The sequence below is a fragment of the Manacus candei genome, unplaced genomic scaffold (assembly GCF_025592945.1).
Source record: "Manacus candei isolate 608988 ecotype Guabito, Panama unplaced genomic scaffold, ASM2559294v1 h1tg000010l, whole genome shotgun sequence".
In the NCBI taxonomy this organism is placed as follows: domain Eukaryota; kingdom Metazoa; phylum Chordata; class Aves; order Passeriformes; family Pipridae; genus Manacus; species Manacus candei.
This window is the reverse complement of record NW_026138058.1, coordinates 6908438-6931363: the sequence shown is the minus strand read 5'-3', so window position 1 is coordinate 6931363 and position 22926 is coordinate 6908438. Positions and strand designations below refer to the sequence as shown.

General features: G+C 39.1%; 1 protein-coding gene across 4 annotated transcripts in view; it reads left to right on the top strand.

Moving 5' to 3' along the window:
* HOOK3 (hook microtubule tethering protein 3) overlaps positions 1-22926 on the top strand; it is an 82614-nt gene that overhangs the window by 37195 nt on the left and 22493 nt on the right. For all 4 annotated transcript variants that reach the window (XM_051777537.1, XM_051777539.1, XM_051777536.1 and 1 more), the window contains exons 7-15: positions 5307-5369; positions 6795-6878; positions 7932-8095; positions 10210-10350; positions 11852-12053; positions 14771-14881; positions 17488-17575; positions 18161-18230; positions 21111-21251. In XM_051777537.1, the coding sequence (XP_051633497.1) occupies positions 5307-5369; positions 6795-6878; positions 7932-8095; positions 10210-10350; positions 11852-12053; positions 14771-14881; positions 17488-17575; positions 18161-18230; positions 21111-21251 (1064 nt within the window). The remainder of the gene's footprint in view (positions 1-5306; positions 5370-6794; positions 6879-7931; positions 8096-10209; positions 10351-11851; positions 12054-14770; positions 14882-17487; positions 17576-18160; positions 18231-21110; positions 21252-22926) is intronic.

The window sequence follows — 22926 nt, the reverse complement described above, 5'->3', positions numbered from 1 at the left end:
GCCTGTCTCACGTCAGTGCCTGGTAAAATTGCGGAGAAGGTTATTCTGGCAGTTAGGTCATAGCCAGCACAGATTCACATGGGGTGAAACTTCACTGGATTTTAGGAGGATTTTCTATTTCTTGGGCTCACAGCAGCTCTCAGAATTCAAGTGACTTGGAACAAGCAATATGTAGGAGACACCAAAATAAGATGCCTAGGAAAGTAGGTATATGTACGTGTTTGAAAAGTTGCTGTATGTCACCTCATCCAAATGTTCCAAAGTATTTGACATTGCAGGTACTCTTTCTTTAATATTAGGTATGTCAGAAGGCGTCTCTAAGCTTTACTGATGTTTTATGAAATTTATTTTTCTGTTTCAGTCGAGCACACATAAATTTTTTTTGATGCTTCTTTGGTTTTCATAAATCATCTTACTCAGGGAAGTATATCATGAGGCACAGTAGAACAAGTTTTATCTAGTTTTTTTGCACGTGGAAGGTAATTTTTTCAATGGAAGAAGCAGCATATTATGTTCTAAATTTTAGTTGATTATTTTATTTTTTAATAACTTGTGACTCTTCAGCGTTTCCTTTCTTCACTTATTTAAATGTTTAAAATATGCCTTGTGCTCCATAAGGTTTTATAAATTTAACAGTGCTTGTTTTTAACAAATAAGTGTTATTTTGTTCAGTGTAGTCAAATTGATCTGGTGTCTTGCCACCACCTAGATTCTTAGATGCTAATCTTCACGTATACATATCTAAAGACAAGCTGTGCACAAGATAGAGGATTTCATGTATTAATATACATAATATTACAGTTATTTTTAATTTCATGGGGTTTAGATTTTTTAAAGGCCAAAAATCTTTCCTTACGGAAATTATTTTGGCCATTGTGTGTTTTTCTTTTCCTTTCCTTGACATCTTTTGGAAATTCTTCTGCCACTTTCCCAAGTCTTTTTCTTGAACAGCAAAGTTCAGTATTTATGAAGACAGTAGCTGAGGCAAATAATCTACTTACCTTTGCTGTTTAAAACATCTCTAAACTTGATCACTTAGCAGGTGTCTGTGCAGGTCAAGTTGAGAGTCAGAACAATACTAGAGGTAGTGTCAAAACTTGCCTGGGGTGAATAGGAAAAGGAACTTACTGTCTGGGTTAATACTGACTGTGTTACTTCCACTGTTTGGTTTTGTGGGTTTTTCCGCTGCTTTATTTTGTCTTGACTGTTTAAAACTTTGTCTTGTGTGAAGTAAAAGTGGTTTTTTAATAGTTAGGAAATAATACAAAAGTATTTTGTTGCGTCTGTCAACAGATAGACTGGAGGATAGACTGAATACCAACTGGAGGAAGAAAGTCCACCTCCTTTAAAGGATACACAGTGTCATACATAGCCTTGACTTTTTAAAACAAGCATAAAGATGTTTCAAAAAAGAAAACCTGAGTACAGAAGCTAGATTTTTGTCATTGTTTTTGTGGACACTTAAATGAGCTTGTAAAATATTATCGTTACAGAAGAAGCATTTCAGATAAAGCAAGTGTTTTGGACTGTTAAAATCATCAACTGAATGGTTCAGCTGCATTTGCAAAATCACATATAGAGGAAAAAAAAGCTTTCATAATTCAGGTTATTCATGCATGCAGATTTTGTGATAGTTTTACCCATTCCCTAATCTTTATGTATCCATGACAACACAACTTGTTCACATTTCCCAAGGAAAACAATTAAAATGTGAAGGTTTTAATAATATAGGATTAGCAGACCTTCAAGTGTTATGTGAGATATCATACCAAAGCTGTGAGCATGAAGAGGTACATATGTAAAGGATTAACATGGAATGACAACTGCTGCTCATAAAACTACACAAATAATTATAAGTATTATCATGTTGTCCAGGTTATTGTACCATTTGTAATCCAGACTGACCTTTTTATGCAAAATAAACCGGAAAAAGACAGTAAATGCTAGTGCATTTCACTGTCAGAAGCTCTTAAGCAGGGTTTTTCTTCTCATCTAGACACCTACTGCAATTGCTTGATTTTGCTGGCACTTCTTTTTTTCCCCTTTTTATAATTTCTGCATATCATCCTCCATTAAAGTTACAGGTGAAAATGAGTAATAATACTATACTTAAGCTAAATGGTGAGCTTGGAACTGAAGGCCAGTTCCAGTGCTGCAAAATCGTGAAGGCAGACCTTTATTCCTCCTGTAGTCTGCTCCAGAAGAAAACTAAAGCTGTAAGGGGAGACTGAGGAGGCCACTTCCTTCTGCTTTTTATTCTCTTAACTTATTTGAAATAAAAATGAAATGAAGTTTGCCCCTGTAAACTCAAAAGTCTTGGCATTGACCCATACCTCTCAATTCCACATGCTCTAATATCACACTTGCAGGCTGCATGTGAAGCCCTGAAAGTACAGCAGTATTTAATTAAGTTTTTCTGAATATGAGCTTTAAGTAAAGGAGATATATAGCAGACCCAGTAAGTAAATTTGATTTAGAAATTAGTATCAACCTACTAGTATCATCAGATTAGTAATAAATAATGCATGTGCCATTGAGCAGGTAACTGATTATACAAGCTCTAAATTTCAGTAATATCAGAGAATGCTGATTGACCAGAAACAAAGTGAAGAATGGAGGAAACTAGGCAAGCCTCTTACCTTGTATTTTTCAGGTGGATGGAAGGTTGTAGTGTGTGCTTTGAGTTGACAAACATATCTGTATGGAATCCTAAGACACAGCATTCAGTAAAACTTTTCTTGAAATTTTCAGAAAATCTGACTGAAGAGAGAGAATTTTGGATAGGTGGGTGGAGTTGTGCTCTGTTGGCTGTGCTATTTAGGGTAAAGTGTTTCCTATTAAGTGGGGAGAAACTGTGTAGAGGCAATCCAGAAGCAGAGTGTGGTCAAAACATTTTGTTGCATAAACCATTGTCCCAGTGTATGGGGAAAGATGGATGCACTCCTTTGCCCTGATACCTTTTCATCCCACTCCTTAACTTCAATTTATTATTAACTGTTGATCAGAAGTTGGATTCCTGTGTCAGTTGTGAGTTATCTGTCAGTATTCTTCCTGTTATTTGTCTGGTTGTGCTACTTAATGGACACAAAACAGTCCCTTAGATTTCATCTTTAGCATTCCCCCCATAGCACAGGCCATCAGATTGCAAGGTGCTTCCTGTTGCATTGAGTCAGTCATCTGCACATGTGTCTATGGCTCTCACCCTCAGTGCCTCATGCACGCTTTCCATGACATTCCTAACGTACCCCATGGAGTTAAATCCACAAGTGCTGTGTAACATTCAGGGTACACCCAGACCACGTATCTTCACTGCCTAATCCTGCTCCAGATAATGTCCTCTTTTCTGGACGTTTCTGCTTAAGGGCTCTCCAGAACATCGTGTTTGGCGAGAGATGACAAAACTCACTGAAGAAAATAGGGATTATATTAGTGGCCTTGGCCTGCTTCCTGTACGGCAGTTCATGGGAGCAGTGACACCACAGTGGCCTCTAGTGGGTTGTGCGGTCACTTGTGTATTCCTTTTTACTGTAAGTCTTGTGGAGGTCGGTTTAGCCTGTTTTCTGAATAGGAAGTTGTGCTCGGGCCAGAAAGGGGGGGCCAGTTAGGGACGTGTTGTTGCACACCCCTGCAGGCTGAGCTGGACCTGCCAGCTGGAAAGTGCTGGCTTGGAGGGCGGAACTTACTTGTGTGCTTGTGAACACGCGTGTCCAGTGTTTGCAAACAGTTTTGGGATATGAAACAGGGAAGAGGAGTTCAGTATTTGGTTAATAGGGGTTATCCCTTTAGTCATCTGGAAAAGCGTTTTAACAGTAGCTGGTGAAATGCAGTAATTGAAACATGTAAGACTTGTCACAGAGCAGGGAGGGATTGGAAATTTTTGTTTAAATGATAATAATCTTAGATTAGGGCCTTACATTATAGACAAGTTTGTAACACCACTATATATGGTAACGGAGAAGACGTGACTTCATTTTTCCAGGGACAGCTCTGAGGCTAGGGAGTTTCTAATTATTGTTACAGGGACTCTGGGCTTCATGCAATGCTTCATCTTGGAGTGGTTTTGTCGTTGTAAACATGTAGACAAAATGGAAGAAATTTGACAAACATTGTCATGGTCTGAGGAGGACTGTTGAGGACAGATAGATTAATTTAAGCATTAGTTATGCAGGTAAATCCCAATTGAGGATATGGGAAAAGGGAGAGAGATGTAAGTGTATAAATATTTGAATGATGTAAATGTCAAACAGAGATTTTTCAGTTGTACACAGTGGTATAAACAGAAAGGATTGAGAACAAACGAAGGCTCTGTGCCAAGTATTCCAAAAACTTTGTCAAGGAAAAGTAATGCGAAAGCAGTGTTTTCTGGAAGGAATAAATGAAGCCCTGTCTCTGGAGAGAGTAACCAGGCTGGACCAGAGGTCTTAGGGAAAAAATCTAGTCCTGACTTTGGTTAGGATGGGGCTTTTTTGATTGGAACATCCATGAATTGTGTCATTGGAGAGCTCTTATAACTTAAGAGCTCTTTCTCTTTTTTTTAATAAGCTCATCAGTCAATTTTATAGGACTTGATTTAGGGTTTTGTGCTGAGGGTTTGACAGTGGTTTGGGGTTTTTTGTTGTTTTGGTTTAGGTTTTTTGCTTGTTTGTTTCTGGGGTTTGTTTTTTGTTTTTTGGTTTTTTTTAAACATATTCTAAATATTACAAAACCACCTTCAGGTATTCCTGCAATAAAATAGGTTAGTACACAATGAATTGTAATATTCATTTCAGGAATGCACTCTACAGAGTTTCTCTTTAAATTTGAAAATTACAGACAACTCCAGAGCAGAATTTTGTTCATCTTTGTTTTGCACTATTAGCTGATGATATGTCCCAAACTTTAGTGAAATAAATAAATGCATATGAACTTCCAGGTAATTGAAGCATGAAAGCCACTAGCAGAGAACAATTAAAAGAAGATCTTGCATGGTGTGTTGATATCTACCATCATTCCAATGCCACTTCAGTAAAATATTTAGCGGGGTGTACTGTAGACTTCATCATAGATGAAGAATGTGCATTGTCAGAAGAAAAAGAGATGATGTAAGGGTTTTTTTTTACCACTCTAAATATTATAAATTATGAAGATTATTTTTTTTCTGGGTTTGTTTCTGAAGATATCTTATGTAAAAATGAAGTTAAAAACTTTCAAATTAAGTCAGATTAAAACTCCCAAAAGTAAAAAGCAGCTTGGTGTTTCGTTGAAACTTAGGTTTTAATATAAAAGTAAATCCTTGTTTTTTCTAATCCAGTGTAATCTAATTGCAGTTGATGAGTAAAGAGTCTCCAGTCTCTGTTGGAAATGATGCTTACGTTGACCTTGATCGACAGGTATCTAAGACCAAATGTTTCTTTTCCTTCCATCATAGCACATCAGTGGCCAGTCCTTTTTCTGTATTAAGAACTCTGTCTTTTTTTTTTTCTTTAATCATTAAAGTGTTTTGTGGGAAAGTCAAATGAGGAGCGGAAAACTAAATTTCAGTAGTAAATATCAGAGTCCTTTAGGTTTATAGATTGAGTTTACTCCTATTCTGTGTTTAAGGGAAAAAAAAAAGTTGATTTGGAAAACCAGTCTAGCTATATGACATAATAAAGCAAACTGCAGATTGGTACAAATCCTTAGTTATTGAGAAAGGATTAAAAATGTGTAGTATTCGAATAAAACTTTTCATGCGTGTGAATAAAACTTTTCCTACTCCCAAAGTCAGTTAAAAAAAAAAAACCAACCAAATCAAAACAAACACACGCATATTTGGGGTCCTGGAACCGGTCCAGTACATAAGAGAAGTTTTCAAATATAACCCTTCCCTGTCTGATATATTTAAAAAAATATGCAAAACCAATTGGTTTTACTAACTTAACTTCATACTAACCCTATCCTGCTCCCTCAGTTTTTTTTCTAATTGAGAAGTATCGTACAGTGGTTTTCCCTGTGTTCCTCCATCATACTTTTTCTGCAGAAATATGTAAATGCTAACAGATTAAATTAAGTTCTATATGTAAACAGGCCCTGAGAAATAAACTTGCACATACCAAATATGATGATGGTATTTGAGAAAGCCCATTTACACTTCATCATATATAATAGAACACCTATGTCTATATACATAACATGCACACACCTATAGCTATGTTTATGTTAACTGCATTAATTTGTAAACTGACAAGATACATATCTCTGAATATTGAGCCCTTGAAGGGAAATACCTGAATATTTACCACTGCTTACAAGGTTCAGTGCCCTTTTTCAGAAGGGTAGGCTTCTCTGTCCCCACATTAGTTGTATCCCTGTTGTGCACTAAGAGTAGCTCCCTTTACTAGAGAGATTTTACCCTAATTGTCCATTCCCTGTATTCCGCCTTCCAGTCCTTTCAAAACTAGATTGAAAATTGAAATTATACACTCTTTGATTCTGTAAAGAAAAGTGGTATTGACAATTTTTTTCAGTGTAGAGATTTGATGAGTTCTTCAGACCCGAGTTCAAGTGTTTTTGGCTCAATTCAAAAGCCAAATAATTCTGATAATTCTAATATAAGAGCAAATATTACTTTTGGGTACTTCTACTTTTTGCTAATACACAAACTAAACAGTAATCACACCTGCTTCTTTTTTTCTTTATAAGAGTGGAATTGCCTGAGCTTTTCAAAAATTTAATTTATTACCTAACTGTGAAAATTTTACAGTCATGTAGTTCAGAATATTTTTAATTGGATCACAGAGACTGATGACAGTGTTAATGTTTATTGTTTATGCTAGCTCAAGAAAACTACAGAAGAATTAAATGAAGCACTAGCAACAAAAGAAGAAATTGCCCAGAGATGTCACGAGTTAGACATGCAGGTAAGTTTGCTATAGTGTCTGTATTGATTTTCAAGTGGGGAAAAAGATGTGTTAACTTTTAGGCAGCTGAAAATAAGCAGTAGAGTGTGGAAAACAATTTTTAAACGGGAGATGAAAATGGCACAGTAGTTATTTTGCTTCACTTGTGCTAGCAGAATGAATGTCATTGTTTTCTTATCTTGATGCAAAGTTGCCAGTATGAAGATGACTCACACTGACGAAACTTTTTTTCCTTCTGGTAGGAAGGGTTTGAGCTGTGTGGTAAAACTGTTGCGGTAGAGCACTAAGGCAGGTTCTGCTGCTGTAACAGTTTCAGTTCAGTGTTAAATACCAATAGGAAGTTACTGCAGACTATCAGCTGTGCATGGGTTTTCACTAAGCTTTACTTTAAGTCAATCATGCCTCATCTGGAAGATACGAGGAGTGTGAGGAGGAAGCCCTGAAAGGCATTGCCGTTGTAACCCTGTTTTGGAGTATAATTCAGGCTTTTTGCCAAACAGTTCGGTAACCGTTGGAATTAATGAAGCTGATCTGTGTGCTCATGGTTAATATGTGAACCCATGTTTCAGCTGTTGTTTGAGTTGGAGCACTCTGAGTTCTTCACGCCACTGCCTGTTTCCACAGCGTTGGTGGAAACTGAGTCATCTTTGGAACTGTGTTCCTCTTTTGGACCTGCTTGCAGTTAGCCCTTACTGTGGAGAGCTAGTTTTATTTGTTTGCTGGGAGAGTATGCAGACTTGATTATGATGAAGTTATCTTCTGTCATAACAAAGACTTTTTCTTTCAATGCCAGTGCAAAATATGTTAAAGAATAGTTACGTATTCTGTGTGGTAAATCTGCCCCTAATGTTGCAATATGTTGGTTACATCACTTAGCAATTGAATGCCTATTAAATGATACAGTATATTCCTGTGAAATGTGATTATTATTGTAGTCTGTGTGTAGTCTGTGTGTTTGTGGGTTGTGTTGATATTTTATTATGTGCACAAAAAAATATTTCTCTCTGAAGCTGGATGGGTCAGTTATTCTAGTCCATGCTTTTATTACAACAGGTTGCAGCCCTCCAAGAGGAGAAGAGCAGCCTGCTTGCTGAGAACCAGATTTTGATGGAACGCTTAAATCAGTCTGATTCTATTGAAGATCCCAACAGCCCTGCAGGTCGTAGGCACCTGCAGCTGCAGACACAACTAGAACAGCTCCAAGAGGAAACATTCAGGTAGAAAAGCTACGCTTGATTAGATTGTTTGTAGCTGGCAACATATGTGACTTAGATACTTCTGGTTCTGCTGGCAATTATGAATGAGTATAATGGGTGACATAACCACAGTAGTACAGTTTTTACAGTGTTGTACACATTATGATTTACCTCTTTACAAGCTCTAACATAACAAAATGCATCAGCTTAATGCTGAAATGCTGTATACATGTCACTCTCTATTCTGTGAGTTTTGAATTGTTTGCATGCAGTCATTTCACCCATGTTTTTCAAAATCAGTGAGAATTAAAAGTAGCATGCTTTCCTTTACCCAAATTATTCTGATTGTGTTTTTAAGGGGTAGAAATTCGTAGACTAAGGTCTGCTACAGGCATTTCTACAGATGACATTATTGCATAACAAAGTATGTCTTTCTCTGAACTTGAAAACAGATTGTTTCATATCTGAAACATGGAGATTATCCACATGTGATCTCTGCACTTCATTTGCATTTCCTCACCATGTGGAAATACAATCCTTCTGTAAATTTCCTTCCTGGTTCTTTTGAGAATTGCTTCCAGGCTGTGTGTGCCTATTCTGCTGAAGAAAGCTGGTTCACTTCACTTTTTCATCCTCTTTGCCATACTTTCCCTCTCTTTCTTCAGTGAAACCATGGTATTTCTTTACACTGCCAGTTTTTCTTTTGCTATGCTCTTCCCATTGCCCTTTTCTAATTCTTGTGATAAGTGCCATGTAACTTTCCTTTTTTGCCTGCTTTGCCATTTTTCCACTTCCTCTTATACTAAGCCTCCTTCCTGGTTATTCTGACATACCCTCTCCCATCTGTTTCATTAAAAACGTTCAGTATTTCTCTTTCACAGCAGCTAGTGCCTGGATTTCTTCATTCTATACATCTACCATGTAAAGGAATAATGTAGTGATAGTGTCCCCTTTTATCTCTTCTGGTTCATCTCCATGCTCTGGAATGATTTCTCCCCGAGTCTGTTATCAGTTACTGTTTGAACAGATTTTTCTCCCCATATTCGATATTTCCACTGCCTGTTACTCTAATTTCAGGTACTGAAGGTCATTCCAAACCTTTTTCACATGTGAGACTCATTCCTGGTCTCCTTTATCTCCCTCCCCTGTCTTCATAGCATGTGGTTTCTACTGGCAATTTGTGCATGTTCCTTCCAGCTCTACCTGATCAAGCAGGACATATGTACAGCTGTGAATTGATGTCCAGTGTGGTACAACTGTTTTTCTCCCAGTCTTTACTCTTTGTCCTTTGACACTTCTAGTCTGTCACGATCCAAATGTTTGTTGTTTGTGGTTTAAATGACTTAAAGACTTTCTCTTGTCTCCATTCTCGTAGACTCTTTTTGGATAAAATACTTTTTTTACCCCTCGTGCCCATATCTCCCTTTCTGGATTGTTCATGTTTTAGTTTCAGATCAAAATCGCCGTAGGACTTCCGTGTTCCAGATTGTGTCCTTTTCCATTCATTCAAAATACTCTGACAAAGTTACTATTGCTTGTTCCCTTTTTTCACAGACAGGTCAATAGAGCTTTGCCTATGTGTGCTGTATGCAAGCAGTTTACTCCAGCAACTTTGGTCTGAGTTCTTTGCTTTTTAACTAAAAACCTGGTTCTTCAGGTGTGCTGGACATGCACAGGCTCTTTATGAGTAAATAAATAAAATGACTTTGTTGAGAGCTCTGTGGCATTTATAACATCTGACAATCAGGTCAATATTGTTGAAGGTGTATGGGAGTTGGACAACTGAACAAAATCTTACGATAAATGTATCGTGTTCAAACTCTGTATGTTCCAAGATGAAAAATAGTGAAAATTTCTACTTGAGCTTCCTTTGTGAAAAACTACTATTGCAGAAGAAACTTGAGGATTGTCTTTATGAGAACATACATTACCTTTTGATTTTCCTAGTAGAAAGACTGATATCAGATTGGAGCATCAAAAAAGTCAATCTGCTTCTACATTTTGAATAAGCACATTGGGCTGTTCTTCACTGCAACAGAAGGCCATTTCATGTGTTTTTAGAGGGGATGATGATGAGGAAAGGTAACTGTGGCTCAAGGTGGAAAGTTATTTTCTGTTTTTCTTCGTTTTTACAGATTAGAAGCTGCCAAAGATGACTATCGAATACGCTGTGAAGAACTTGAAAAGGAAATTGCAGAATTGAGACAACAAACAGAAGAGCTTACTACACTGGCAGAGGAGGCTCAGTCTTTGAAGGATGAGATAGATGTACTCAGGTAAATTCTGTTCCATTAATCCTTTTTTAACTATTAGCTTTTAATTTGTGTACTTAATCTACATTATCTTTTGTTTAAATAATTTAAATATTAAATATAAATGCTTTCTCAATGCCAAGGTTCTTCTGGATCCTCCAGTTTAATTCTGCTTAAGTAAAATAGTTGTTTATTGTGTACCTTGATCACTAACTATGAGTAGACTTAGCAGTTCTACGCAATCTTATGGTTATTACAGGGCACTTGGTGATCTCTTGAGTATTTGCTACTCACCTTCATCATGACTTGGGCATCTGTTCTCTTCAGGAAACTATGCCCTTTCCTAGGTTTGCATCGTTTGGACTTTGGGTGTGCTTTTGGTTCATCACATAATGCTAATATGAACACCTGTTGCAGGTCTCACTGTCACTGGATCTTAGCATACAAAGTTGTCATGATTTGATGATGCTAGGGGTGGGACAGCCACTTTTGCTGTGGAACATAATCCTTCAGTATTGGTGCCTTGCTGCAATGAGTTATTCAGAACAGTTACCCATTCTCTCTCCCAAGGCTTTGTTTTAATTTTGCCGTTTCTAATTTGCCAGCAGCTTTCTATCAAAGCTGTCTGTCTTTATCCCCTCTGTCATTAATATAAGGAATGAACCCATCAGGCTGCATAATTTCATAAACTGTCTGTGTGGGTGGCATAGGTTCAAAGAGTAATTCCTTGTTGCGAGAGAGAGGCTCTGCACTTCACTGGGGATCACAGAGATTTGGCTTGCCTCAGCATCTCATAAACTGGCCCATCAATTCGGTGGGAGATTCCCTGGGTTTCATAGGAAGTTGAGTCTGTAAATGATTTGGTTCAAAAATGAAACCAAGGACAGTGCTAGTGGTAGAGGGGTGGGTGGTTGTTGGGGTGTGGGCAGTTACTGTCCTGGCAGTGCAGTGGATATATTAAAAAAACTCTGAGAAGTTGTGAACAGAGCCTGCTGTTTCTTTTCTCTCTCTTTTTTTTTTTTTTTAGAAGGATTCAAACTCCAAACAAATCAAACACAGTGCTTTACTTCTGTGTCACCAAGTGTGAGTTGCCCAGGAGATGGATCTTTATGATTTTATTCCTGGCTCTCATTAAAACAAATTGGAGGCCAGAAAGTTTTCTTCTTTACCCTTGTAAAATGCAGAATAGAAGATAATTTGGAATTGAAAGGAAATGAGTGGGAGTGAAGTTGTGTTAACTACTGTTTTAAGATTGGAAGCAGATAAGAAAGCTGTATCAGGAAGAGTGATAGTTTCTAAAGGACCTCTATCAGCAGTAATTTGAGTTGACAAACAGTCATATGGGAGGAAAGCAAGTAATTTAGAAGTGAAAACATTACTAATAAGAGGATATGATTGCTTTATTGTTCTCCTCATGATGTCTCAGAATGTCTTCTTCATTAAGGCAAAATAGTGAGGAAGCATTTAACTTTGTTGGTTTTGTTCGTTTTCTGAGTTCAAATTCAATACAAATCTATCCCTTCAGGCATTCTTCTGATAAAGTAGCCAAGTTAGAAAGCCAGGTAGAGTCATACAAAAAGAAATTGGAAGATCTGGGTGATTTGCGGCGTCAAGTGAAGCTTTTAGAAGAGAAGAATACAATGTACATGCAAAATACTGTGAGCCTGGAGGAAGAATTAAGGAAGGCCAACGCAGCCCGCAGTCAGCTGGAAACATACAAGAGACAGGTGAGGACAAGCACCATCAATGCAACAGTACTCTCTATTGTTCACCACTTTCTCTTCCTAATATGGTTAATACCTCAAAGTAAAAAAGAAACTATAAAAAAACCAACTCCTTCTGTTTAGAAGATTTCTATGTTTTGTAGGTACTACCTTTGTCCTCCTTTCCTGCAATTCTTGTCGTTATTACAGGTTTATATTAGTTTACCAATAAGCAGTATTTCTTACATTTAAAAAATCAACAGAAGTTAGGGGTTCTTTCCTAAATTATTCCCAATTCATATTCAGTAGCAGGGCTTGAATTTGAGCCTCTTCTTTCAGAGAAAGTTATCTGCCTTTCGCTTAAAATTTTCCAGAAGTGAGGAATGCACCACAGCTGAGGTAGATTATTCCTCCGGTTAAGTAACCTCTCCTTTTTAAGATTCTGGTCTCTGATACTTCTGAATTTTTCCAGATAAGAAGAGAGAAGGACACATGTCGTCCCTGTTGTTTATATGCACTCAGCAGAGTACAAAATGTGTCACCAGCACACTCTCTGGAGTGAAAGGCATCTGCTTATCCTCCTGCTTATCAAAGTGCCATGTGATGCTGTTTCTGTAAAGGTGGACGATGTGCTTTAATCTTCTCTCTGCTTCTATGCTACAGGGACATGACATCACACTGACATTCTTGCTACAGGGCCAGGCAGAGCATGGCTCATTAAAGTATTAGTGCCTGCTCTGTGTTTCTGCCTGATTGAATGGTCACAGCACAGGGTCCCTGTTTGTCACCTTACAGTAGAATAAAACAGAAAAAAGCACTAACAACATTGCAAGCCCAGGAGCAATGTGTTTCCCTAAGACTTAGTAGCTCTTTTTTCCTGCACTTGGCCATCTCATTTATTAAGACAACTAGTTTGAGCCTCTGTGGCCTAGTTGTAAATACAGCCCAAATGTTTTCACCAGAAAAAAAGAACTTGGACAAGAAAAAAAATGAAATAACAGACAATTCCTGTAGTGGAACATGTCCTATGTATGAAGTATCCAACCCCAGTCATGAGAATGCTATCAGAGGAGTTTTTTCTTTGATTTAGAAGCATTGTGCTATGCAGATGTAAGTGCTTGATTCAAACTCCTATAGTAATTTGCAAGGAAATGGCATCTCCACTGCACACAGCAGAAACCTTTTCTAAGAAACTTCATTGCAGCATTAAGAATTGAAATGTGAAGATTCCAGGATAATTTTTTCATAATTTAATTCAGCCCCTTTGTGCATGTGCATTCTGATATATTTTTAACAGTATGTCTTGCTTTTCTTTGTTGCAAAATTCCTGCTTTACTCATTCCGCACTGAGATAATGCTTAGTAAATGTGATGACAGTTCATTTTTATTTTTTTTAATCCTATGCATTACCATGAAACTGTGTATCTTTCTATACCCTCACAAGTCCTAATTCAAGACAATTATACAGTTTATTTCCTGCTGTGTTTTTCTGCATGCCATTACCATAGCTTGAGTGATTACAAACATTAATGCATTTTTTTCAATTTGAGGTGAAAACTTACATCTTTTGCAAGTGGGGACACAATCACAGGTGTGAAGGCCTGTGTATTTTTTTTTATACCTGCATTTATTGTGATAGCCCCAGTGATGGATGTCACATCCGAGAAACGAAATATTTTCATATCTAGTATTTTATTTTTTTAATTTCAGAAAATGCAGGCCTGTGCTATTTTCACGGCCTTTAATTTAAGAACAACAGCAGCAAATTCCTTCTCTAAGACTTAAGACCATGCATATTTCAGGCCTTGTAGATATTTTGCTGTAGCTGTACACATTGAAAATTAAAGGGAGTGAGAAAAACTGGCTAGTCTTAATGTAAGTAGCGCTTCACAATTTAAGCTAATCTCTTCCTGTCTAATCTGAAAGCCATGAAAAAGCCTTCTTATAAATTCCTTCAGAAGAAGCTGTATGTCTTTATCTGAGTCTTCATTGACCTTTTGTGTTTGCAGTTCAGTTTTTATTGACCTTACTTGCTTCAGTGCTCTCTGCGTTATGAGCTTCACTAATGTTCTGGGAATGAATCTTTGCTAGTAAAGGCTGAGAGTTTTGAAAAGGCAAGATTTCACTGATTTGCCTCCTACTATGCTCAGCTTTCATGTTTCTGCTCACTTAATTTTAAAAGCTCTTTACTGATCTGTAGTTGAAAGCATACATGCGGCTTTGTTAGCAGTGTTTCTCCCCGAAATAAGGAAAACTCTTTATAAGCCTGTGGCCAAATATTTATATTAACGTATTAGAAATTATTAGGAAATCTCAGGTTAAGAAATGTTACTTGTCTGCATGAACTCGTAGGTGTAGGTAATTTGCTTTCTTCAGAGTTTTTTCTTCTTACTAGGCTTCTCAGAATGCAGGGAGATTTTTCTGCTTTTCCTAAGCTCTTTGATCCCTAGAATTATGTAGCTTTTTTTCTGTACAACTTACTTGAGCTTAAATTCTTGTTTTAGATGTACTGAAAATACTTCACTAGTTTTTGTGTCTTTTGCTTGTACTAAGACCTAATATTTGAATGCTGTTTATTTTGCTGAAACACAGAACAACTTATGAAAGAACTTTTAGTGTGTCCTGTAGGTAGTTATTTCACTTGTTTACAACATGACTCATGGTGCATGGTAACGGGCTACTTTGTCTTTTGTATTTTGTTTTAATATTTGCAGACACATTATTGATTCTTGTTCTCACAGGCAGTTGAACTACAAAACAGGTTATCTGAAGAGTCCAAGAAAGCTGATAAATTAGATTATGAATGCAAACGACTGAAAGAAAAAGTAGACAGCCTCCAAAAAGAAAAAGATGTAAGTGCCAAGGTGTTATTTTTTTGTTAGTAATGATAGCAACTTTGTAACACAGAGATATGGTAATTAGAGTTAGCAATCTTTTTAAATTAGGAAGTCTTTTTTCAGCTAAAATTTTCCAGTGTTTCTGTACAAGATACTTTTTAAACCTAAGAGTTGTACAGCATGGAATAAAGTGACTGTACAAAAACATATGCAACCCATTTTTAAGAGGAAGAGCGTTCTTATTTGGCATCTGAAGTTGTTTACTATTTACCAGGAGAAGGTTAATAAATACCCAGGGTAATTTTCATGTATTCTGAGAAACTGTTTACAGTAGGGTTTCTGTGGTATCATCTTAGAACTAAACTTCTGTTGCATTTTTTTTCCTAAGGCATTCTTCAAGGTACCATCAGTGTACTTCTCTTTGGGGATTCATGATTACTGTAGCAAGAGGCTTAGTAGTTGTGTAGAGGGAAGTGTCCTTTGTGGCGATCTCACCTTTTCTGACAGCTCCTTGTTGATCTATCTTACACTGCCAACATGGAACACACAGGGTAGATACTAACCTGTCCCCTTCCACTTGTGTCATTTGCTGCTAGTGATTCTGCAATTGATTGCTCTCTTTTGCCCATACTGATCCTTCAAACTTCTCTTGCACACTGTTGTTTCTTACCAGTTTACTTTGGCTTGTTTCTTGGGAATGTATATGCAGGTGCCTCAGACTACCTCAAACCAAGGTCAGCACTTTGAGTTAGCAGTTTCTTAGACATGTTATAATTATCAGTCCATCAATACAATACAGCTGTCAGAAGCTCTGTAGGCTTTTTCCTCAATAGTCATATTTCATGTCCAGTTCTTTCTGAAATTTCCAGGCCCTGCACCTGAATATCATTTCAACTGAAAGTTTTCAGCTATTTTATGTTCATAGGTCATTGATTTCTATTTTTTATTAAATTTTTGGACACTTGACCTTCAGATCACTTCAATCTGCCTTTCATTTCAGGCTGAAATGCTTGTAGTAATTGTATTTGTACTGCGCTTTGGCTTTCTTTCCTGCTCTTTATTTTTAAATTGGGGTGGTTTTTTTCCCCAGTGCTTTTGTTTGACAGTGGTAAAGTTGTCTCTGTGGCTTATCCATTGCTTAGTGGACCATTTCATCTTGCACAAAGGATCTGAATTGCAGGCCATTGTCATACAGTTTTCCATTTTACCCCCTGACAAATAGTATTTTATTGGGCTGTTTTTGAGTATATTCTTTTGGATGCCTGTGAGAAACAGATTACAGCTAGAAGTCTCTCATCATATGGAGGTAGTGATTCACTCACTGTCAGTTACCTACTCTTTCTGTTCCCTCTTGTCACAATACTTATCAGTAAGGTAGCCCACCACAGGTCATAAGCTATGTAGTGCTATCTTGTTAGTTATATTTTGGCTGCAGTTGCTGAAATTGATTTTATCCTTTTCTTCATGTTCTGGCAAAACATGGTAGTGTGTTTGATATCTTCAGCTATGTAGCTTGGAACTTTACCTCTGTGGTGTGTTATGTGATAAGTACTAAGATAATTTGATGAGTTGCTTGTCTAAATGAAGCCCTTGGGCTTTTTCTAGCCATTACAATATTCTGGCATTTGATAATCAACTGTTAATAGAATGAAATGCAAGGACCTCTCAGCTAACACAACTTCATACCTACACAGAGCCAAGATCTGTCCTGGACCATTTAGTAATACTGAACGTATCTAATTTTGGAGCAAACTGCAGCTTGGATCATTAAAGAGTTGCCATTTTCTTCTTTCGTTTTTGACTCTTGGCAACATTCTGCACAAAGACTTGGTGCTATCTGTAGATTCTCATTTTTTTTTGCCAGAAGGCAACTTGTGCCAAACTGAGAGAGTATTTGCCTGATGCTACTAAATAACACATCTCTCTGGATCCCAAGGTGGTCCAGTCCTGTTCTTCAGTTCTCTTTGGACCGAGTCTTAAGCAACTAATTTTCTTTTATGGCCAAGATTCTGATGAGTGGCAAGGCCAGCTGATACACAGGTGGAATGGGATATGGAAATGCGGCTCCCACTTTCACTGGTAAAAGACAAACAAAATGGAGTTAAAACAGTTTGTTATGTTGACTGTGTACTCGCCTGCTCTTTATTTCGCTCCTGTGTAAACCTTGGATAATGGTGAGGGAAAATTCTATGTTCTCTTAATTCACTTCCCTTTGCCTTGGAATCAGCCCCAATGAAAGGAAAAGGAAAATGTCTGACTGACCACAGTGGATGCAATTTACTACCCATACAGTAACTTTGCATCTCTAATTATCTCAATTTTGTAAACTTATACCCTGTTTTTTCTAGCCTCCTAAGATCAGCAACTATTCTCCAAAAAAACACCACTGGCCATGTGGAATATATAATACTTAAATTTATTCTATTGTGAAATAGACTGAGATACCTTAATTTCAAAATGATCTCTAGAATTACATTACATTCTTTTTGAAGTGTTGAAGTCTATGCCTTTTGGTGACCTGTATGCTGTTAAAGATGGGTGTGTAGTGCCAAGACTGATGTTTGTTATTTGTTCTCTTTCCAATTGTTCTCTTTCCAATTGTTCTCTTTCCGATTATTCAGAGATTAAGAACAGAAAGGGATTCCTTGAAAGAAACTATTGAAGAGCTTAGATGTGTACAAGCTCAGGAGGGTCAACTCACCACTACAGGTAAAAGACAAATAAGGAGATTAAATGCCTCTTTTCTAAAGTTTACAGGACCTCTCTGGAGAGTATTGATTGTGCTTTTGTTTAGCACACAATAAGTTTAAGCTCCTCTAAAATCAGAAGTGAAAAACTGCTTCAACTATTTATAACTTCCTCACCAAGCAAAGACTTTGCATATTACTTCAGTCAATCAGAAATTTTACTCTCTTCCCCGGTGTGATATTTTTATAATGTATATCTGATTTCTGTGTAGTTACATAATTTTCTTTAGAGACATGTTTTTTCATGATGTTTCATGTGTTATGGTTCATTTCTATCTGTAATGTTGCATAGCTTTGTAGTTCTTAGATAAGCTAATGAGCAGAAAAGAAATTGCAAAATTATTTCTTCAGAATGGATGAAGTCTGAAGTAATTATTAATCTCCAAATGAAATGGTGCTTGCCTGTCTGTCTTACTGTAGCCTTTGTGTCATTTTACATTGTCTAGCAGTAGTCTAAAACTGTAAATTTCTAAAACAGTGTTTACTTCTTTTCATGTAAAGAAAGTAAATGGTGTGCTTGCAAAAGTTTTTACTTTTCCTTACTCAGGATTGATGCCTCTGGGAAGACAAGAACCTTCTGACAGTTTAGCAGCAGAAATCATTACTCCTGAAATAAAGTAAGCTAATATGTGCTTTGTTTTACTAACCTTTACAGTGCTCTATGGCAAGTTGAATCTGAGTCAGCAGTGCCCTGGTAGCCAGGAGGGCCAACCATGTCCAGGGGGCATCAGGCAAAGCATCACCAGCCGGGTGAGGGAGGGGATTGTCCTGCTCTGATCTGACCTGGGATGGCCCCAGCCTGAATATTGTGGCAGTTTGGGGCACTGCAATATAAGAAACACATAAAGCTATTATAGAGTATCCAGAGGAGGGCCATGAGGATGGTGAAGGGACTGGAGGGGAAGCTGTATGAGGAGCAGCTGAGGTCACTTGGTCTGTTCAGCCTGGAGAAGACCTCGTGGTGGTCTTCTGAACTCTGAGGGGAGACCTCATGGTGATCTTTATCTTCCTAGTGAGGGGAAGAGGAGGGGCAGACATTGATCTCTTCTCTGGGGTTACCAGTGACAGAACCTGAGGGAATGACCTGAAGTTGTGTCAGGGGAGGTTTAGATTGGATATTAGAAAAAGATTCTTCCCCCGGAGGGTGGTTGGGCACTGAACAGGCTCCCCAGGGGAGTGGTCACAGCACCAAGCCTGGCAGAGTTCAAGAAGATGAGGCTCAGTCGCATGGTGTGGTTCTTGGGGATGGTTCTGAGCAGGGCCAGGAGTTCGACTTTGATGATTCCTGTGGGCTACCAAATTCCTGGATTTTCTCTAAGCATACATGTTTCCACGTACACTGTTTCCAGCAGGAAGGTGGCTTCCATGCCTGCTTGTTAGAGATGGACAGTAGCAGTGACTGCTGTATGTCTGAAACTTCCTGATCTGGAGGTCCAGGCTTTTACTTCTGCTGATGAATGGGGAAGACTGCACAAAGCAGCCCTCTACAGAATTAGCTATAGTGCACTCTTGACCCCCCCATGGTGACAGAACATGGCACCTTTCTTGGTCCCCTAGAGAAGACCTGCAGACCAAATGGGAGTATTTCCTGAGGCAGTTCAGTCCGTGGCCTATCAGATTACCTGTGGTAATCAGCAAATTAAAGTGACACAAGGAGTTGTCAAGGCTCATTGAAAAAGCTTTAAACTAGATTTAAAGGGGAAATGGATAAAGCCAGGCTCACCAGAGATAAACCGGGAACCCTGTTGTTCTGTTTTCACAGAATCATTGAGGCATTCACAGATTCTGAGGGCAACCTGTGCCAGTGCCTCAAAACGCTCACCACCTTCAAAAGAATTTTTTTTCTCGTATCTAATCCAAATATTTTTTACTTTGAAGCCATTGCCCCTTGTCTTTTCACTCCATGTCTTTGTAAAAATTCCCTTTCCAGCTCTCTTGTAGGCTTGCTGCAGGTACTGAAAGGCTTCTCTGAGATATCCCTGGATCTTCCTTGGGCTGAACAACCCCAACTCTCTCAGCCTTTCCTCATAGGAGAGGTATTCCATCCCTGTGATCAACTCAGTGTCCTCCTCTGCACTCACTTCAACTGGTCCTGTGCTGAGCACCCCAGAGCTGGATGCAGTGTTACATGTGGGATCTCACCAGAGCAGACTAGAAGGACAGAATAAACCTCCCTTTCTCTGCTGGTCATGCTGCTTTTGATGCAGCCCAGGACACAATTGGCTTTCTGGGCTGTGAGTGCACATTGCTGGGTCATGTCCAGCCTCTCACCCACCAGCACCCCCAGGTCTTTCTCAGCAGGGCTGCTCTCGATCTGTTCATCCCCAGCCTGTGCTGATACTGGGAGTTGCCCTGACCCAGGTGCAGCACTGTGCACTTAGCCTTGTTGAACCTTATGAGTTTTCCATGGGCCCACTTCTTGAGCTTGTCCAGGTCCCTCTGGATGGCATCCTGTCATTCAGGTGTAGATTTGGGGGTGTTGTGTAACGGCTGAAGATGAGCCAGCAGTGTGCTCAGGTGCCAAGAAGGCCAGTGGCATCCTAGCTTGTATCAGCAGTAGTGTGGCCTGCAGGACCAGGGCAGTGATTGTCCCCCTGTATTCAGCACTGATGAGGCCACACCTCGAGTACTGTGTCCAGTTCCAGGCCCCTCACTTCAAGAAGGACATTAAGGTGTTAGAGCATGTCCAGAAAAGGACAATGGAGCCAGTGAAGGGTCTAGAGTATAAATCATACAAGGAGCAGGGGGGAGGAGGTGTTTATTCTGGAGAAAAGGAGGCTCAGGGGTGACTTTGTCACTCTCTACCACCACCTGAAAGGAGGTTTTAACATGGCGGGGGTTGGTCTCTTCTCCCAAGTAATAAGAGGTGGGACAAGAGGAAATGGTCTCAAGTTGTGCCAGGGGAGATTTAGACTGGCTATTTGAAATCAAGTGTTGTCTAGCATTGGAGCAGCCTACCCAGAGAAGTGTTTGAATCACCATCTCTGAAGGTATTTGAGAAATGTGTAGATGTGGTGCCTGGGGACATGGTTCTGTGGTGGACTTGGCAGTGCTGGGTTTATGTTTAGATTTGATGATCTTAATAGTCTTTTTCAGCCCAAATGATTCTGTGAAAACAGATCAACGGGGTTGAAGTGACTTGCTCAGGTTTATGCAGTAGTTCAGTGAGCTGAGATTACAGCCTTCCTTCACACTTGGGTATTGAGTTTTGCATTCTTCGTGTTCGCCCTATATCTATTCAGCTGTACTCTTGAGATCTAATAGGGGTACTCAGGTGATTTCCTTGTGCTGTGCTTTCTACAGTTACAGTTCCTTGAATTAAGTTTATGTTTGGGGTTTTGAAGAGACATGGTTGTTGTCTTCAGCTGTCTTAAACTGTCTTGCTTGAATAGGTAAAGATGATATTTGTAAAGATGATACTACCTATGGTAAACCGTCTTCTTTGTTATAGAGTCTGGCATTCTTTTTTTCTACAAAATTGTGTTTTATGTGTTTAGGGAGAAACTCATTCGCCTTCAGCATGAGAACAAGATGTTAAAATTGAACCAAGAAGGTTCTGACAATGAAAAGATTGCCTTGTTGCAGAGCCTTCTTGATGATGCAAACTTACGGAAGAATGAACTGGAGACAGAAAACAGGTAAGAATTTTTGTCCTCTGTTTCACTTGACTTTTCTAATAATGCCATATACTTTTGACTGTACTGTGTCCAATACAGGCATCCCCAGGACAAGAAAGACATGGACTTAGTGGAGTCAGTACTGTGAAAGGCCACGGTGGTGTGATTACAGGACTGCTGTGTCTTTCATGAGTAGAATCTGAAGGACAGAGACTATGTAGCCTGGAAAAGAGAAGGCTCAGGGTGGATCTTATCAATATATCGTACCAAAGTATCTGATGGGAGAGTCTAAAGGAGATAGAGCTAGACTCTTCTCTGTGATGCTCAGTAAAAGAGCAAGAGGCAGTGGGCAGAGCTTAAAACACATTTTATTTTGTCTGAATGTAAGAACATACCTTTTTTTTTTTTGCTGTGAGGGTTGCTGAACACTGGATTATGTTGCCTAGAGAGGTTGTCTCCATCCTTGGAGATATTTAAAACTCAACAGGACGTGTTCCCAGGCAACCTGCTCTAGCTGACCCTGCTAGATTGAGGCAATCATACAGATATCCATGGGACCAGAAAGTGCATCTGAGCATGCCACAGTAGCTGGCTGTTATTGATGTGAGGCTACTCTCTATCTAACCTTCCTCTGTCTCCCCCTTCAATTGGGTAAAGCACGTGAAGCCTGGGAAAAGGTAAATGCTGCACTCACCTTCAAGAAGGGCAAGAAAAAGAGTATGAAGAACTACAGAGACTGGTCAACCACAGCTCACTTTCTGGGAAATTCATAAAGCAACTCCATCCAGAATCTGTTTCTAGCTGCATTGAGGGACAAGAAAATAATTGGGAAAGGTCAACATGAATTTATTCAGAGCAAATCATGCGTAGCTAAACCAATTGTCTTGATGACGATATGACTGCACATCTGAAGAAGGGTGAACAGAGGATGGTACTTAGCTTAGGTTCAGCAAAACCTTTGACAGTGTCCCATGGTATCCTTATGTTTAGAATGGTTAGATATAAACTGAAGAAGTGGACACTAAGGTGATCAGAAAATTGGCTGGACAGTGGTTGGACAGCTGAGTCTGATATGTTATTGTTAGTGGTATGAAACCCAAGTGGCAACCAGTTCCTCAGGCGTCAATACCAGGACCAGTGCTGTCCATCACCTTTATAAACAGCTTGACTGATGAGAGGGACTACTCTCTCAGCAGGTTTGAGGATGGTACCACTTTGGGAGGAACCATTGATATCCTGAAAGGGAGAACTGTTATTCAGAGGTGCTCAACAGTACAGAGAAATGAGCTGATGGGAGCCCTGTCCCTGGCTAGGAGCAGTAGGCTGTGGAGCAGCTCTGCTGCCAAAGCCTCGAGGTTCTACTGGGCAGCACAGTAGGATGTGTTATCTGGGGACCTTGCAGTTGACTGTGATCCTGACTGCCCTCAGCAAGGTGCAAACAATCAGTCTGGGAAAATGATTGTTCACCTCTCGTCGGTACTTAAGATATCACATCTGGACGTAACATATAATTTTGGATTCCCCAGTAGAAGAAAGAGGGGGATGTGTAGGAGTGCAGCAGAACACCTCTGAGGTGAGGGATGCTGGAGCACGTGATAGGGGGAGAACAAAATCAAGAACTGGGTTTGTCCGGGCCAAAGAAAAGGTAGATTAGAGGAGATCATACTGTCATCTGCATCTGCGTGATGGGAAGGTG